At 42.4% G+C, this 18,648-nt stretch overlaps 1 protein-coding gene across 1 annotated transcript; it reads left to right on the forward strand.

Annotated features, from left to right (window-relative positions):
- Positions 1-297: 297 nt before the first annotated feature.
- On the forward strand, positions 298-14,659 carry LOC137333058 (toll-like receptor 13). Its single transcript, XM_067997153.1, is given in 5 exon segments — positions 298-534; positions 10,115-11,611; positions 11,613-13,661; positions 13,765-13,827; positions 14,092-14,659. Coding segments are annotated over 2 exon segments (2,856 nt in total). The 5' UTR covers positions 298-534; positions 10,115-10,234; the 3' UTR covers positions 13,092-13,661; positions 13,765-13,827; positions 14,092-14,659.
- The last annotated feature ends 3,989 nt before the right edge of the window (positions 14,660-18,648 follow it).

Consider the following 18,648-nt stretch of genomic DNA (forward strand, 5'->3'; position numbering starts at 1 on the left):
GCATTGCTTTGTTTCAAATGAAGCGCTGAGCTTTTACAAGGTGATAAGGTGCTGTATGACCACAGGTATTCTGTTTATTTAGTGCTTTAAATGTGAACTTGATGCAGATCTCTCTGCATGCATTAATAGCTAAATTATTAACGTAAGGACTTGCACAACACCAGGTTATAGTCCAACAGTTTTATTTTAAATCACAAGCTTTCGGAGCTTACCTCCTTTGTCAACTGACGAAGGAGGTAAGCTCCGAAAGCTTGTGATTTAAAATAAAACTGTTGGACTATGACCTGGTGTTGTGCAAGTCCTTACATTTGTCCACCCCAGTCCATCACCGGCATCTCCACATCATAAATTATTAACAGGAGGTTTTCTGCTGAAATAGCTAAATTAGTTCCCTAATTCTAAATAATTTAAAAAATCACTTCCAGTTTCCAAATTAAACATCAAGCTGAGTGACACAAAAATGTTGCTACCCTTATTTCAAAAGTCAGTACGCTCTGTTTGGGGAGTGATACTCGGGAAATGACTCAATAACAGGTGAGATTCCAAACTTCTTCCGTGATGTTTATTCAATGATTAACAGTACGGACCAAGAAAATTCCACATTTCATTTCCTGTCTGCTGAATTAGCTGATCTCAGTGGAATGGTAAGTGTTATATTTCTGGTTTTCTCAATTTTTTTCTCATGTAAATGGCTTGATGGCATTTATGAACTGAAACGTGTATCTTTTATTTTCTACCACATTACTTTAGCATAGCCCAGATCTAATAATTAACCAGAAATTGCTTATTGGAGAACATGTAGGATGCCTACTATAGGGGTAATTTTTAAACTTTGCCACCTGAGCAGTAACCTGGTAGAACCCACCCAATTTTCATCCCTCAATTTGTCCAACCTCTCCAATCATCTCTTACTGCCAATGTTCTTGAATGTGTCATCATCCCTTACCTCTATGCTCATCTCTCTGCAAACTCTTCATTCAAATCCCTTCAGTTTGTCTTCCATCCTGCCCACAGCACTGAGACCACTCTAGCCAAAGCCACAAATGACATCCTCTGTGACTGCAATGCATTATCCCTTCCTGTCCTCCTCAATCTCTCTACAGTGTTTGAAACAGTCAACTATTGCCTCTACTCTGGTTTCCGGCTCTGTGGGACTGCTCTGTGGTTCCATTCCTACCTTTCACAACTCAGCAAATACAACTCCGGCAATGACTTCTCCTTCTACCTCTGCATAATAACCTCTGGAGTCCCCCAAGGATCTATACTTGGTCCCCTCCTCTTTGTCATCTGTATGCTGCCCCTTAGTTACATCATCTGCAGGCATTGTGTCAGCTTCCATATGTGTGCCGCCAACACCAAGCTCGATCTCTCCACCACTTCCCTCAACCCAATGATTGCCTCTGTACATGGTTTATTTGTAAACATGGTTTATTTGTAATGTCCTCAATAAGGTCAAGGAGATTTATCATACAGAATGTCCCCTTCTAAATCCATGCTGACTGTATTTCTTATTAAGGTACGGTGATACATGTACTTCCACAGCCTGGGTCAGATTTGTTATCCTTTTTAAATACAGGTTCTATGTTTGCTTTCTGTCAGCCCGATAGAACCTAATCAATACCCAATGATTCCTTCATGATGAAAGCTAATAATGCACAAATTTCCTCTCTTGCCTCCTTCAGCATCTTAGGGATATATAATAAAACTATTGAAATTATCTCAACACTGATTGTTGAATACAGTGTTGGAAAATCCACATGCACTCACTGCTGGCCTGCATTTTGATTAAACCGCCTGCTTGTCTCTACTTTCCTACTTCTGGTGCAGTTAATGACCATTTTGAACTCCATTTGATATATATTTAAATTGGTATTTATGACTTTATTCAAGTTCTGTAAAATCCAGTAGCTAACTCACTCTTTATAACTCACTCAGTCTTTATAACTTCAACATCTCGGGGTGGGGTGTAACCTACGTAGGGTGTCTTTTTCCTGTGATTCTTGGAACTGGAAGAATAGCCAAGCAAAGAAAGTCACTCTCACTCACGGTAGTTTTGTTAATCAAAAGTAATTATTTAATGACATTCATATGAGTATTCATTAAGCAAAATCAAACCATACATATGACCTATGCTCTACTATTGCACACTTAATAATTTGCAATGGTGATTAGTTCTTCAGCAAATGAGGCTCCTCCTCTTCTTACACAACGTTCGTCTGCAGCGTGATCAAGAGTAATTTCCATCATGAGGGCGTCTTTTTATATAGTTTTGGACCAATGAGATGCAAGATTGGGAGAAAGGGTCATTCTTTTTGTCCAATTGCTCCATTTATTACTAAGACTATGTCTCTTTGCTGTAGGAAAGACTATGGCCATGATTTTAGCAAAGCGGCGGGAAGTCTGCGGGTGGGTGGTTTTGTGTGTGGGGAACCCAGAGGCAAAGTGAATGTGTTTCAATCTGCCATCTTGAGTGCAGTCAATTACCTTTGCTTCCGGGTTTCGCATCTTCAAGCTGCGCAGTGAGCCTTCTGCGCACCCGAATGACGTGATTTTAAAGCCCACTATTTAAAGGGCCAGTCCAGGGATGGATTTTTAAGGAGAAATGGAGTCCTGGAAAGCAAGGCTGCCGCAGATTTAATGATGCCTCCCTGGATGTACAGCTGGTTGCAGTGAGAGCCAGGAGGGAGGTAATGCTTCCATTGGATGGCAGGAAGAAACCTGGCTCTGTAATCAAAAATGTTTGGCTGGAGGTGGCAGAAGAGGTGAGCAGCAGGAGCGTGGTGCCCAGGTGTTAGGTTCAGTGCAAGAAGCGTTTTAATGACCTAACCAGGTCAGGAAAAGTAAGTACACCCACATCCTGTATTGTTTAACACCCATCCTCCTGTTATTCTGTGTTGGCACACCTATCCCATCACTTCACTCCTCACACTCACTTAAGTGTCAGCAGCAGCAACCATCCTTTCTATGCACTTCCTCATCTATTCACCTACCACTGCCACTCACCCCATTCACCCCAATGTAACGTACCTGTCTGATAGTCACCCTCTGATGCATCTCTTTCATGGTCAACCTCACCTAAAGCTATGCATTCATAGGGTGAATACATTACCTTCGTTCACTCACATGTCTGTTCTTTCTCCACTTGTAGGAGAAGAGAGCGGAAAACACAAGGGAGAGGAGCAGAACTGGAGGTGGCCCACCACCTAGTGAAGGTGACAGATGTGGAGGAGGCGGCCATGGAAATAAGTTGGACCGTCACATGCCTATCCATCGGAGATGGAGAGACTGGAAGCCCACAGATAGCTGGTGACAGAACGTTAACATGTTAAACACACATGATGAATTGATTTTATCGATTGTTGTTAACTGTGCCAGACCTCAGTATGGTCATTGGAAAGATTGTCACTTTTGCAATGAAGCATTAATATCGCTTTCTGTTGTCTTCCAGGGCCTTCATGCCTTCACAAGGAATCAGCAGAAATGGAAGAAAGCAATTCCTCAGAGTAGCTCCTTCCTTCTGAGGGTGCACCATCACAGGACATTCAGCTTTGCACCAGTGCTGATATTCACACTTCGGTGGGTCCTTTTAGGCAGATAACTGGGTTGTCACCTGGTGATTCACCATTCACAACTGAGCACGAGCAGACACTGGTGGTATGGGCAGCTGTGGAGATTCCGCGTCGGTGGGGACACTTTTCTCCAAGCTTTGCTCAGCTGACATAGATGCTGAATCCTGGGGGCCATCGTTGAGAAGGAGAATGGTAGAGGTGCAGCAGCAACTTTGTGAGGTGATGAAAAAACTTCAAAAAGGGTGTAAGGATAAACCTAGCAACTACAGGCCAGTCAGTTTAACCTCTGTGATGGGGAAACTTTTAGATACGATAATCCGGGACAGAATTAGCAGTCACTTGGACAAGTGTGGATTGATTGGGGAAAGCCAGCATGGATTTGTTAAAGGCAAATCATGTTTAACTTGATTGAGTTTTGTGATGAGGTAACAGAGAGGGTAGATCAGGGCAATGTGGTTGATGTGGTGTATATGGACTTTCAAAAGGCGTTTGATAAAGTGCGTAATAGGCTTGTCATCAAGATTGAAGCCCATGGAATAAAGGGGGCAGTAGTACCATGGATACAAAATTGGCAAACTAACAGGAAGCAGAGAGTAGTGGTGAACGGTTGTTTTTCAGACTGGAGGTAGGTGGTGGTCCCCAGGGGTCGGTACTAGCACCACTGCTTTTCTTGATACACATTAATGACTTGTACTCGGTTATACAGGGCACAATTTCCAAATTTTCAGATGACACAAAACTTGGAAGTGCAGTAAACAGTGAGGAGGATAGTGATAGACTTCAAGAGGATGTAGACAGGCTGGTGGCATGGGTGGACACGTGGCAGATGAAATTTAACACAGAAAAATGCAAATTGATACATTTCAGCAGGAAGAACAAGGAGAGGCAATACAAACTAGAGGGCACAATTTTAAAAGGGGTACAGGAACAGAGATCTGGGGGTATATGTGCACATCATTGAAGGTGGCAGGGCAGGTGAGAAAGCGGTTAAGACAGCATACGGGATCCTGGGCTTTATAAATAGAGGCATAGAGTGCAAAAGCTATGAAGTCATGATGAACCTTTATAAAATACTGGTTCGGCCACAACTGGAGTATTGTATCCAGTTCTGGGCACTGCGCTTTAGGAAAGATGTGAAGGCCTTGGAGAGGGTGCAGAAAAGATTTACTGGAATGATTCCAGGCGTGAGGGACTTTAGTTACGTGGATAGACTGGAGATGCTGAGGTTGTTCTCCTTTTGAACAGAGAAGATTGAGGTATTTAAAAGCATGAAGGGTCTAGACAGAATAGATAGAGAAACTGTTCCCATTGGTGGAAGGGTCAAGAACCAGAGGACAAAGATTTAAGGTGATTGGCAAAAGAACCAAAGGTGACATGAGGAAAAACTTTTTTGCACAGCAAGTAGTTAGGATCTGGAATGCACTGCGTGAGGGGGTGTTGGAGACCGATTCAATCATGGCTTTCAAAAGGGAACTGGATAAGTACTTGAAAGGAAAAAACTTGCAGGGCTACGGGGATAGGACGGGGGAGTAGGAGACTAGCTGGATTGTTCTTGCATCGAGCCAGCACAGACTCGATGGGCCGAATGGCCTCCTTCTGTGCTGTAACCTTTCTATGATTCTTTCTATAAGTGCCACGCACACACTCCACAATAGCGGAGAAGATGGAGGAGTCCAGCTCCATCGCTAGTGGATTGGTGATTCAATAAGTGTGGGAATGTCTTCGATGGAGAGAATAGTAGCCTCCATTGAGCTTGAAGCCCGGCTCTCAAATGAGTCCATGTAGGCCATGACAACGGCCATGCGGACTCTGGATGCCAACATGTAGTCAGATATGTTAGCCATGGCCTTACAAAGCGGCACATCTCCTCACCAGCCCTGCTGGTCAGCAGAGAGGTGGGAGTGATGTTGTGCTGGCCCGGGAGAATGATGATGGCGAAAGGGGGCATGGCAGTGAGGACTCCACTCAAAGTGCTCCCACGCCTCACCCGTTGCCCTCTCCTCAATCAGTACCTGCAATGCTGCCTCCATAACTGATGGCCAAGTCTGCCCCTGTAAAGGTGCAGGTGGAGCAGCCTTTGGCGGAGCTCTCACGGGCTCCAAATCCCAGAGGTCATAGGCCAAGAGCATCTCAGCAGTGAGGGCAGGGATCTAAGCAACCTGCCACTACCTCTGCTGAAGCCACAAGGGATGCACCACGAAGAAGTGCTAGGAAGCAGTAGCAATTGTAATTCACCAAGGGTATGCACAAGGGTGTTTGACAAGCTGTCATTTTGTTAATTTGTTTTCTTTTTGTTATGGCACATTAAATTTAATCATTATCAGCATCACTGCCATGTCTTGGCCATTATTGAGTGCCTTTTATGAATTCGCCCTTTCATGTGCTTCATGCCAAGACATGATGCCACCCATTGGGTGGGTGTGCAAAGGGTGTACGCAAGGTTGAAGGACTGTTTTGTGAAAGGGGTGGGTGGGGTTGCTGTTGGTGGTGGTGGTTGTTCCAGACGGCCTGAGTATTTCAAAGTCTTCAATTTGCCCATCTCATTATGAGAACCTGTTGGAGATGAGGACATCACAGGCAGCAATGTGCGTGGCTACTCTGGCGATGGGTTCCCCATCTTTATTTTCCCCCTCCTCAGATGTACTGTGGAATAAACCCATTGCCCCCATCCTGATTGTTTCAATTTGAGGGGCCCAAAATATAGGTAAATTTGTCTGAACACAAGAATTCTCAGTCTCAACAAAGAACTCCCAGCCAAACCTTTGAGAGAACTGAGTGCCCAGCTGCAAAACCTCACCTTTTATTGAGATGAGTCAATCACTGGTTTAAAGGGCCAAAAGAGCTTCGGCTGCAACTCGCCTCCATTTCAATGGCATGTTGCAGAAGCCATGGGAGACGTGTTCACGAGTAGTTAAACCTGTTTCTGTTGCAGAATCCACAAAAAGTTGAGTACCTAAAGTATTTCAACTACCTGAATTGGCCCTTTAAATATCAGCCCGCTGGCTTTAAGTGTGGGCCAGGCTTCAGGGTTTCTGTTGTGCGCACACATCCTAACGCGTTGGAGCAGAGATGCGGTCCCGCTCCAAAAAGCTGCTACTTTAACCTCCCTCGCGCTCACAACCCACCTGTTCTTAGGGGTTAAAATTATCCTCCATGGGCTTGAACCATGGAATGAAAAAGGCCTTTTTATTATCTTTGTTTATCACATTCCATGCAAAGATTGGGCAAAGAGAGAGTATGAGAATAGACTGGCGGCTAACATAAAAGGGAATCCAAAAGTCTTCTATAGGCATATAAACAGAAAACGGGTAGACAAATGTAAAGAATCTTACAACACCAGGTTATAGTCCAAAATTGTTGGACTATAACTTGGTGTTGTAAGATTCTTTACATTTGTCAACCCCAGTCCATCACTGGCATCTCCACATCAAGAAAACGGGTAGTAAGAGGAGGGGTGGGGCTTATTAGGGACCAAAAAGGAGATCTACACATGGAGGCAGAGGGCATGGCTGAGGAACTAAATGAGTACTTTGTATCTGTCTTTACCAAGGAAGAAGATGCTGCCAAAATCACAGTAAAAGGGGAGGTAGTTGAGATGGGCTAAAAATTGACAAAGAGGAGGTATTAGAAAGGCTGGCTGTACTTAAAGTAGATAAATCACCCGGTCCGGATGGGATGCATCCTAGGTTGCTGAGGGAAGTAAGGGTGGAAATTGCAGAGGTCCTGGTCATAATCTTTCAATCATTCTTAGATATGGGGGTGGAGCCAGAGGACTGGAGAATTGCAAATGCTACATCCTTGTTCAAAAAGGGTGTAAGGATAAACCTAGCAACTACAGGCCAGTCAATTAAACCTCGGTAGTGGGGAAGCTTTTAGAAACAATAATCCAGAACAAAATTAATAGTCACTTGGACAAGTGTGGATTAATAAGGAAAACCAGCACAGATTTGTTAAAGGCAAATTGTGTTTAATTAGCTTGATTGAGTTTTTTGATGAGGTAACAGAGAGGGTTGTTGAGGGCAAAGCGGTTGATGTGTATATGGACTTTCAAATGGCGTTTGATAAAGTGCCATATAATAGGCTTGTCAGCAAAATTGAAGTCCATGGAATAAAAGGGGCAGTGGAAGCATAGATACGAAATTGGCTAAGTGACAGGAAACAGAGAGTGGTGGTGAACAGTTGTTTTTTGAATTGGAGGAAGGTACACAGTGGTGTTCCCCAGGGGTCGATACTAGAACCACTGCTTTTTTTGATAAATATTAATGACTTGGACTTGGGTGTACAGGGCACAATTTTGAAATTTGCAGATGACACAAAACTTGGAAGTGTAGTAAACAGTGAGGAGGATAGTAATAGACTTCAAAAGGACATAGACAAGCTGGTGGAATGGGCGGACACATGGCAGATGAAATTTAATGCAGAGAAGTGCGAAGTGATACATTTTGGCAGGAAGAATGAGGAGAGCCAATATAAACTAAGTGGTACGGTTCTAAAGGTGCAGGAATAGAGAGACCTGGGGCTATTTATGCACAAATCTTTGAAGGTGGCAGGGCAGGTTGAGAAAGTGGTTAAAAAAGCATACGGGATCCTGGGCTTTATAAATAGAGGCATAGAGTACAAAAGCAAGGAAGTTATGAAGAACCTTTATAAAACACTGGTTTGGCTACAATTGGAATTCTGGGCATTGCACTTCAAGAAGGATGTGAAGGCCTTGGGGAGGGTGCAGAAAAGGTTTACTGGGGTGGTTTCAGAGATGAGGGGCTTCAGTTATGTGGATAGACTGGAGAAGCTGGGCTTGTTCTTAGAGCAGAGAAGGTTGAGAGGAGATTTGGAAGAAGTGTTCAAAATCATGACTGGTTTAGATAAAGTAAATAAAGAGAAACTGTTCCCATTGGTAGAAGGGTCAAGAGCCAGAGGACACAGATTTAAGATGATTGATAAAAGAACCAAAGGCGACGTGAGGAAAAAGTTTTTATGATCTGGAATGCGCTGCCTGAAAGGGTGGTGGAAGCAGATTCAAACATGGCTTTCAAAAAGGAATTGGATAAATACAGGAAGGGAAAAAATTTGCAGGGCTACAGGCAAAGAGCAGGGGAGTGGGACTAACTGGATTGCTCTTACAAAGTGTCGGCACGGGCTCGATGGGCCAAATGGTCGTCTTCTGTGCTGTAATGATTGTATGATTCTATGTGGCCCCTTTTTTTACTATGCACAGACTAGGTTTAAAACCATCTTGCCTCCAATGCCATGTGGGGTCTTCTTCAAATCCTTCCTTTGGCTTTAATTTCTTGTTTCATGTGGTATTTTGCCCTTTTCTTATCAGTCATGTTTACAACCCAAAAACCTATTAGAATCTTCTGAAAGCTTTTTCAATATTTGTGTTTGCAGGCTTTTTTCAAACTTCTTGTAATTGATTTCCCGAACCATAACTCCACTGTAAACAACCCTTGATGTATACTTCTCATAGTCAATGTGTTACCTTGTAAATTCCAGTAATCCTTTCATTACATTACCTCCTACTGTGATAGAAAGCCTGTATTTGCAAAAGACAGGATTTGCTTTTAAACCAATTCTGTCTACATTACTGTGTTTGCAGTTTTCCAAATGTAATGTTTTTCACAGGAATCCTTTCCTTTACATGTCTCTTGTTCATGGTGCTTTCAACCCCACACCTATTCATTGATGCAAAGTTTGACTTTTACCAGTGCAACCAAAACATTTTTGGCATATATCAAAAAATATTTAGTGCGGGATCTCATAGGAATGATATGTTTGCATTAACATTGATCATCATTCTTCTCATTTCTTCTCAATACATTCAAAGCTGAGTGGTTGTTTGCCAGTCAGGATCAGTGAGTAAAATCTTGACCATCTCTCAGTGAAATCAGATTAATAGGCAGCCAGGAGCGAACCTATGCACCCACTAGCAGATGGGCTGAAAGTGATTTAGTAAGGTCCTCTCCTCCATCTACTCTCATGCATGGGCTATGCAAACAGCACGATGACCTGTGGAGAAAAATAAGAATTAAAATACAATTTTTACAAAAAAATGAGGGGATTTCATGGTGCAATATGTTGTACCACTGTGTTTTCACCACTGCGATTTCAGTTCAAATTCAATTCAAACTGATGGACTGAAAGTGTCTTTGCTGGTTATAAAAGTTCTACATGAAATGAGCTTGGCAGTCATAGCCCGGTTCCAAGTAGATGTGGGTCCAAGACACTAATGTCACTTAGAGAAATGGCTAGTGCAGCATACGGAAATGTTTCACTGATGCAATAGGCTGCGATTTCTGCGGTTGGGACTAAGGCACAATACTTGGGCAAAAGAGAGGCAGCTTTGCCCTGCAGCTGGCTATGCTATAGCTAACCTTGGAGTGCTTGATGCTAACTCCAGATGCCTGAAATGGGAAATTGTTCCATTCCTAGCATTAATGTCCCTTAATTTGATAAGCACAAAAATTCATTGAAAAATGGCAAGTATACAGACAATTGGAGTTACAGGCATTTATTTAATCTTATCTTTTCTCTTCTCCCCAAAACAGGGCTAAGGTCCAAAAATGAGGATTATTTAAACCAAAAGCCATGAGAATGCCATGGAATGAGACCTTGATCAGAGGGCTAAACATCAGTAATTTGGAATAACCAGCAGATAGGAAATAATAATGGAAAACATGGCACGAGTCTGCATTGGATGGTTGACAATCTTTCTGGTCATACTTTTTGGTTTTCCATCATTCAGTGAGACCTATGGATTTAGTAAATGTGTCCAGTATGAATATGACCGCAGCCACGTCATCTGCATCAACAAGCAAATAGTAAACTTGACAGAAGCCATTGGCAAACTACCTCAAATCACAACCCATCTCAATCTCACTCACAACTGAGTTCAGAAACTGTGTGCCAGGAGTTTTGCTCACCTCTCTTCCCTTGTTGACCTGAGGCTGGAATGGAACAAGATCAAGGACATTGAAAAAGATGCTTTTCAGGGACTAGAAAATCTCACGTTCTTAAACCTGATAGAAAATCACATTGGAAGTCTCAAGAAGTCAAATTTCGATGGTCTTGTAAACCTACGTACATTGCTACTGAATAAAAATAAAATCACGTGGATTGACAAAGAAGCATTTGTACCACTTATTAATTTACAGAACCTAAACTTTGCTCGAAACCCTATGTCAAATTTTTTAAACATTGTAGCTGCAATACATGGTATAAAACAACTTTTAACTCTTGATCTCACAAATAACAGCATTACAAAAATCAGTCTAAATCCTTACACACTCCATTCACTACAAACTTTGAGCCTACAAGGAAACCATATTCAGACACTGGACTTTTCAAATTTAACTCTCTCTAACCTAGCAAAACTTAATTTGTCCAAAAACAAGCTAAAACATATTAACATGTCATCTTTTCAGAACCTGCCTCGCCTGTCTATCTTGAATATTGGTGGCAATTTCATTGATATTGCCCAGCTGGACAGTGGCTACTTGAAGAATATCACTGACCTGGATTTGTCTAATCTGACCACCATTCACAGCAGCCTGGCTGCAGTCAGTCATCTCTTGCAGAAACTGCCAAAGTTAATGTCATTGGTCATTCAGAATAATAAGATAGAACCCAAGGATCTCAAGCAGATTGGAAACCACAGTCATCTCTTGTCCCTTGATCTGTTTGGAAACAGACTACACCAACTCATAGATAATGAATTTCAATGCTTCCAGAACCTGGTCCATCTTATTTTGGAACACTGCAACCTCAGCATCATCAGTAATAATTCCTGGTCAATGCTGAAGCATCTGACACATTTACAATTAAAGGGCAACAGCATTGAAAGTCTGCAGGATTACGTCTTCACGCCACTGAAGAGCCTGCAGTATCTGGAGTTCTCTTGGAATCCGTTGACAAAATTTAATGGTTTAGCATTTTATGGTCTGAACAGGCTGAAGCATCTTAATTTGAGGGCTTGCTGGATTACCACCCTGCATCCATCGTCTTTTACTCATGTGCCAGCTCTTTTAAATCTTTTAAACATTTCAGGAAAACAATCTTCGTAAAATTAGAAAACACACTTTTAGTCAGTTGAAAAATCTTACCACGCTTACTTTGTCACTGAACGGGATTTCAGAAATAAATGATGATGCCTTTGAAGGGCTCACCGATCTCAAATATCTTGATTTGGCTTTTAACGATCTGCAGGCTGTGCGTCAAGATATGTTTAAGGGATTGCAATCACTTGAACATTTAGATCTTCGGTCAAACAAAATCAGTTTTGAAACCACTAGAAAACTAAAACATCTTCCGTTTTCACACCTTAAGTCTCTAAGCTATCTGAATCTAGAAGGACAGATCCCTCACGGAATACAAGTCATCCCAGTCAACTTTTTCGAGGGACTAACTAATCTACGAATGTTATATATCGGGAAAAACATGTTGATTTTCTTTGACACTCCTTCACTGGATCCACTGACAAAGCTAACTGTCTTAGACATATCGGGTACCAGAGCTGGAGACAGGGGTTTGACTTTAAATGTGTCTCTATTCAAGAACTTGAAGCGACTGCAAATTCTCCGATTGGAGAACAACTACATGCAGACCATTCCTGTAGAACTGATTTCCAGCTTGGAGTCATTGCAAATCTTCTCTCTTCACTTTAATTACATCAAAAATATTAGTAAAGAATTTGTTCAGAGCTTGAGATCATTGACTTATTTTGATCTGTTTGATAATTCGCTTGACTGTTTATGTGATAATACTTGGTTCAGAAACTGGTCTGTCCACAGCTCCAGTGTGCAGGTCCCATACCTGGGCAGTTATCAATGTGCTGGACTAGTTCCAAAGACCCTTTTCATTGGTTTTGACTATAGAATCTGCAACAGTAACATTGGAAAATACCTTTTCATTTCGACCTATACGGTGATTTTACTTACTCTGATCAGTTCTTTGGTGTCTGCCAAACTGTCCTGGTTTATTAGGTACACCATCTATATCGCTAAAGCTTGGCTGAGTTCCAAGTTTCAGAGTCTCCAAAAGCTGTACACTTACGATGCATTTGTATCCTACAACTCAAATGATGAAAAATGGGTCTTCGAAGAGCTGGTTCCCAATTTAGAAGAAAAGGTGAAACCACCATTCAAACTGTGTCTTCACCACCGTGACTTTGAGCTGGGAGTGGACATCAATGAGAACATTCAGAGCGCCATCAGCAACAGCAGGAAGACGTTGTGTGTTATAAGTAATGATTATCTCAGGAGCGAATGGTGCAGGATAGAGGTGCAATTGGCCAGCATGAGGCTTTTCTATGATTATCATGATGCCCTCATTCTGATATTTCTGGAGAGAATCCCAGACTATAAACTCTCTAACTATCACAAAGTGAGAAAGCTGGTGAAGAAGCAGACCTACATCAGCTGGCCTGAGGACCCAAATGAAAGACAACTGTTTTGGGCCAGACTTGAAAATGCTTTGAGGCGAAAAACAGTAGATAAAAGCAATGTGCAATTAAGTGTAGTTGAATAAGTGAGATTATAAAAGAAATTGTGGCATCCAAAGCAAGACAGCAGAACTATAGAGGAACCATAAAGTTTATAGCATAGAAGAGAACCATTTGGCCCATTGTGCTTCTGCCAGCTCTTTACTGGAGCAATGCAAACTAGTACCACTGGCCTGCTCCCTCCCCTTAACACTATATATCTTCCTCTGCTTCAAATGTGTATCTCGGAGCATCTTGTTGTGTCAAAGTTGGGGAGGGGGAAAAACAGGACAATTTTCCACTTGATCTGTTGAATTCCTGATCTTAGCTCCACTGTCTTATGGAGGTGTTGAATGTGTATGTCCCACCAGGGAGATGGAAGTGTGAGGTTAGTGGAAAACCAGATTGCAAGTCTTTACCAGCCCACTATCATGTCCCACCTGGTGAACAGATAAGTGCCCCATTGGTGGTGGCCTGGAAGCGAGTTGCTTGTCTTGCTAACTTGGCTCCAGTGAATGAGAAAGGAGTACGGTGGGAAAGCCAGGAGAAGAAAAGAACATCGTGCCCTCAAAGAAAAACTACACTCCATTTTAAAGATGAATCAGAAATTATTCAGGGTAAGTTGAACTATCACAGCCTTGCCAACACTTAATGTTTCATTAATGATTTTGCTCTGTTTCATTTGAACAATTTATTGTTTTTGCACTATTATTTTAACAGGAATAATTCCCAAAGACAGAGAAGGAGAGAGAGAAAAAAATGCACCTGTTGTCAGCTAAACCAGTAAGACTGAATGCATTCTTATATTGTTTGACTAAAACAACCAAAGTTTTCTAAAGGTGCATTCACACTCCACAAGTTCGGAGTGTAAATCGCGAGTGAAGACATGAACCAACTCCGAAGCCAAGCAAAATGAGACATTCTCCTCCTTGGAGTCTCACTCTGCTTTGTTCCGGTGTCAGGTTAGACCCTGATACCAGATTCAGGGGTTCTGATGAAAGGTTAAAGATCTGAAACGTCAACCTAACCCTTTTCCTTTCTCCACAGATGGTGCGTGACCTGCTCAGTGTTTCCAGCATTTTCTGCTCTTACTGCAGATGCTGGAAATCTGAAATATTTTGCTTTTGTTTAGGAGAAAATCAGCCTGCTTTCTTGCTCTCGATCACCATCTAATGGCCCTTCGAAGAAACTACATTTATAGTTTTCAAATAGCTAAATATAATGATGTAATGTAAAATAAATGGATATTGTAAATTTAAAATGAAGAAACTTATGAGTATTTATCTTAAAAAAAGAGGGAAATAGGCAACTATCTGTGTATGTGTGTTGGTTGTTGACTGAATACGGAATTAGGTTCAGCAATGATGCTGGCATTCGTTGTCCATGAGCTCACCTGTAGAATGCTACTTGAGATGCTGAAGGCGACCAGCACAATGGAACTGTAACCCAACATAAGTCAGCATCTTCAGGAGAGGAGATGGAGAAAACTGGGGGGAAATATATTTTTAAAAATATCTAAGTATAGTTGATCGAAATAAAAGAGAAATCTTTATTAAAACAAACTGTCACTGGCCCTGTGTTCTACTTAGAATAACTCAAGTGTAATATACTTGGTGTATGGTTGACATGAAGAATAAAGCTATGCTTTCCACACTTCAGTTAGTCCATTCATGTCCTGATCTCATCTTGTGTAATTGGCCTGGTACTAGGTAAACTCGAGAGCTCTACTGATTAGAACCTGAAGTCAAAATATTGTTGAAATGTATTCACTACTTTTATATTAGATATCTGTAATCAAGATACTTGTTAACCTAGGGCAGTCTAAGTTTATCCTTTGTAAACAATTTTACACCACCAAGTTATAGTCCAACGATTTTATTTTTAATCCCACAAGCTTTCGGGGGCTTTCCCCTTCCTCAGGCGGTGTGGAGCTCCGCACCGCCTGAGGAAGGGGAAAGCCCCCGAAAGCTTGTGGGATTAAAAATAAAATCGTTGGACTATAACTTGGTGGTGTAAAATTGTTTACAATTGTTAACCCCAGTCCATCACCGGCATCTCCACATCATTAAGTTTATCCTGGAATGGGTACGGTAGCATAGTAGTTATGTTAGCTAAGCTGTTCCAATACTGGCATCTACTCAACAATGCGTAAAATTGCCTAAATATGTCTTGTCCACAAAAGGCAGGACAAATCCAATCCAGGCAATTACCGTCCCATCAGCCTACTCCCAATCATCATTGACGTCAGTGGGGATTGGGGGAAAATTCTCCAGTGGCTGGACTCATACCTGGTACAAAGAAAGATGGTTGTGGTTGTTGGAGGCCAATCACCTCAGCCCCAGGACATCGCTGCAGGAGTTCCTTAGGGCAAGGTCCTAGGCCCAACTATCTTATGCTGCTTCATCAACGACCTTCCCTTTATCATAAAGTCAGAAGTGGGACTGTTCGCTGATGATTGAACAGTGTTCAGCCTGCTTTGGGGTGGGGGATTAACAGAGAGGGGTTGGGGAGTGCCAACATGAACTCTGATGGGAGAAGGAAGAGTACCAACTGACCTAGGTTGGAAGGGAAAAGAGTATCATGTTGAATTGACAAGGTTAAGGAGAAGAGTGCCAATATAAACTGGGAAGGTTGGAGAAGAGAATATTTCTGTGAAAGGGTAGGAGAGTTGGAGAGGGAGGTGTCTCTGAGAACTGGGATGGTTGGATACGGGTGAGTAACTGTTGGGATAACTTTTGGTTAAACGGTTCTTTGAAAATCAAAATGCCACTTTGTTTCCCCTTTTATAAATTAAAAATCTATTAATTGTGAAGCATAGAAGTCCTTAAAATTAACCAGAATGCATCATTTTAGGGTAAAAATTCAAAACTCCTCTGGGGGAGCATGCCCTAAACCCTCTAGAAATGCATCAGCAACTTTGTGTCTTCCATATTTGGATTTTCCCTTTTGGCTTTTGTATAAGCGTGTCTTTTATTCATCCAATACAAGTGAAGGAATGCTCAAAGTACAAAACCTGTGTAACTATTTAGTTTCATATCAGGCCTGATCTTTTGCCATCTTTTTAAAAACTATTGCTCAGCTATCCCTAGTTTAAGTTGGCACATATGCACTCATTGGCTCGGCTCACACACGAAGGACTGACACTTTAATTTGGGCAAGGAAGGTTCCAGAAGATTGGCAGCAACCTAATACTACAGTAAAAAAAGCAGACAGTGCTGGAAAACACTCAGCAGGTCAGGCAGCATCTGTGAAGAGAGAAAATCAGAGTTAACGTTTCAGGTCAATGACCTTTCAACAGTTCTGATGAACGGTCATTGACCTGAGGCGTTAACTCTTTATCTCTCCACAGATGCTGCCTGAACTGCTGAGTGTTTTCCAGCATTTTCTGTTTTAATTTCAGATTTCCAGCATCTGCAGTATTTTGATCTGTCTTAATACTGCAGTATTTTGATCTGCCTTAATACTGTAGTATGAGTTGACAACTTCAGGGGAGGAGAGAAAATTGGGAGGGGAGAAAACCCCAAAATCTTAACCTATTCTCTAGAAAAGAGAAGGCTGAGGGGTGACCTAATAGACGTCTTTAAAATTATGAAGGGGTTTGATAGGGTCGACTTAGAGAAGATGTTTCCACTTGTGGGGAATTCAAAACTAGGGGTCATAAATATAAGATGGTCACTAATAAATAATAAGGAATTTAGGAGAAACTTATTCACACAACAACAATCTGCATTTATATAGTGCCTTCAACATAGTAAAACATTCTAAGATGCTTCATAGGAAAGATTTTCAAACAAAATTTAACAGGGCTGGAGGAGGTTACAGAGGTAGGGAGGGGCGAGGCCATGGAGGAATTTGAAAACAAGGCTGAGAATTTTAAAATTGAAGCGTTCCTGGACTGGGAGCCAATGTAAGTCAACGAGTACAGGGGTGATGGATGAACGGGACTTGATGCGAGTTAGGATACAGGCAGCAGAGTTTTGGATGAGCTCAAGTTTATCGAGGGTGGAAGATAGGAGGCTGACCAGGAGAACATTGGGAGAGTCAAGTCTGGAGGTAACAAAGGCATGGATGAGGGTTTCAACAGATGAGCTTGAGGCAGGAGCAGAGATGGGTGAGGTTACAGAGGTGGAAGTAGACGGTCTTAGAACATAAGTAGGAGCAGGATTAGGCCATAGGGCCACTTGAGCCTGCTCTGCCATTCAATGAGTTCATTGCTGATCTTCTACCTCATCTCCACTTTCCTGCCCTATCCCCATATCCCTTGATTTCCTAAGTGTCTGAAAATCTGTCACTCTCAATCTTGAATATACTCAATGACTGAGCATCCATAGCCCTCTGGGGTAGAGAATTCCAAAGATTCACAACCCTCCGAGTGAAGAAATTTTTCCTCATCTTTGTCCTAAATAGCCGCACTCTTAATTTTACTCATGTCGGACAAGCAGTGTGACAAATCAGAGACAGTGGAGGGGTCGAGGGTGGTGGGGGTGAGGTAGAGCTGATTGTCATCAGCGTACATGTGGAACCTGTGTTTTTGGATGATGTCGCCAAAGGGCAGCATGTAGATGAGAAATAGGGAGGGTACCAAGGATAGATCCTTGGGGTGACTCCAGAGGTAATGGTGCAAGAGCGGGAAGAGAAGCCATTGCAGGTGATTCTATGGCTACAACTGGATAGATAAGAACAAAACCAGGCGAGCGCAGTCCCACCCAGCTCGACGATGGAGGAGGGGCGATGGAGGAGGGGCGATGGAGGAGGGGCGATGGAGGAGGGGCGATGGAGGAGGGGCGATGGAGGAGGATGGTGTGGTCAACCGTGTCAAAGGCTGCAGACAGGTCGAGAAGGATGAGGAGGGACACAGTCAGTCATGTAGGATGCCATTTGTGACTTTGATAAGGGCCGTTTCAGTACTGTGGCTGGGTGGAAACCTGATTGGAGGGGTTCAATCATGGAGTCTGGGTATGGTAGCATAGTGGTTATGTTACTGGACTAGTAATCCATAGTCATGAGTTCAAATCCCACCACAGCAGCTGGGGAATTTAAATTCAATTAATTAAATAAAATCTGGAATTAAAAAAAAACTAGTAATGGTGGTCACGAAACTACCGGATTGTTGTTAAAAACCCATCTGGTTCACCAATGCCCTTTAGGGAAGGAAACCTGACGTTCTTACCTGGTCTGGCCTATATGTGACTCTAGACCCACAGCAATGTGGTTGATTCTTTATCGCCCTCTGAAATGGCCTAGCAAGCCACTCATAGAAACATAGAAAATAGGAGCAAGAGTAGGCCATTCGGCCCTTCGGGTCTGCTCTGCCATTCAAAATGATCATGGGTGATTGTCTAACTCAGTACCCTGTTCCTGCTTTTTCCCCATATCCCTTGATCCCTTTAGCATTAAGAAATATATCTATCTCCTGCTTGAATACATCTAATGACTTGGCCTCCACTGCCTTCTGTGGTAGAGAATTCCACAGGTTCACCACCCTCAGAGAGAAGAAATTTCTCCTCATCTCGGTTCTAAATGGCATACCCCGTATCCTGAGACTGTGACCCCTCATTCTGGACTCCCCAGCCATCGGGAACATCTAGTCTGTCTAGTCCTGTT

This window comes from Heptranchias perlo, chromosome 15, assembly GCF_035084215.1.
Source record: "Heptranchias perlo isolate sHepPer1 chromosome 15, sHepPer1.hap1, whole genome shotgun sequence".
NCBI classification, from domain to species: Eukaryota; Metazoa; Chordata; class Chondrichthyes; order Hexanchiformes; family Hexanchidae; genus Heptranchias; species Heptranchias perlo.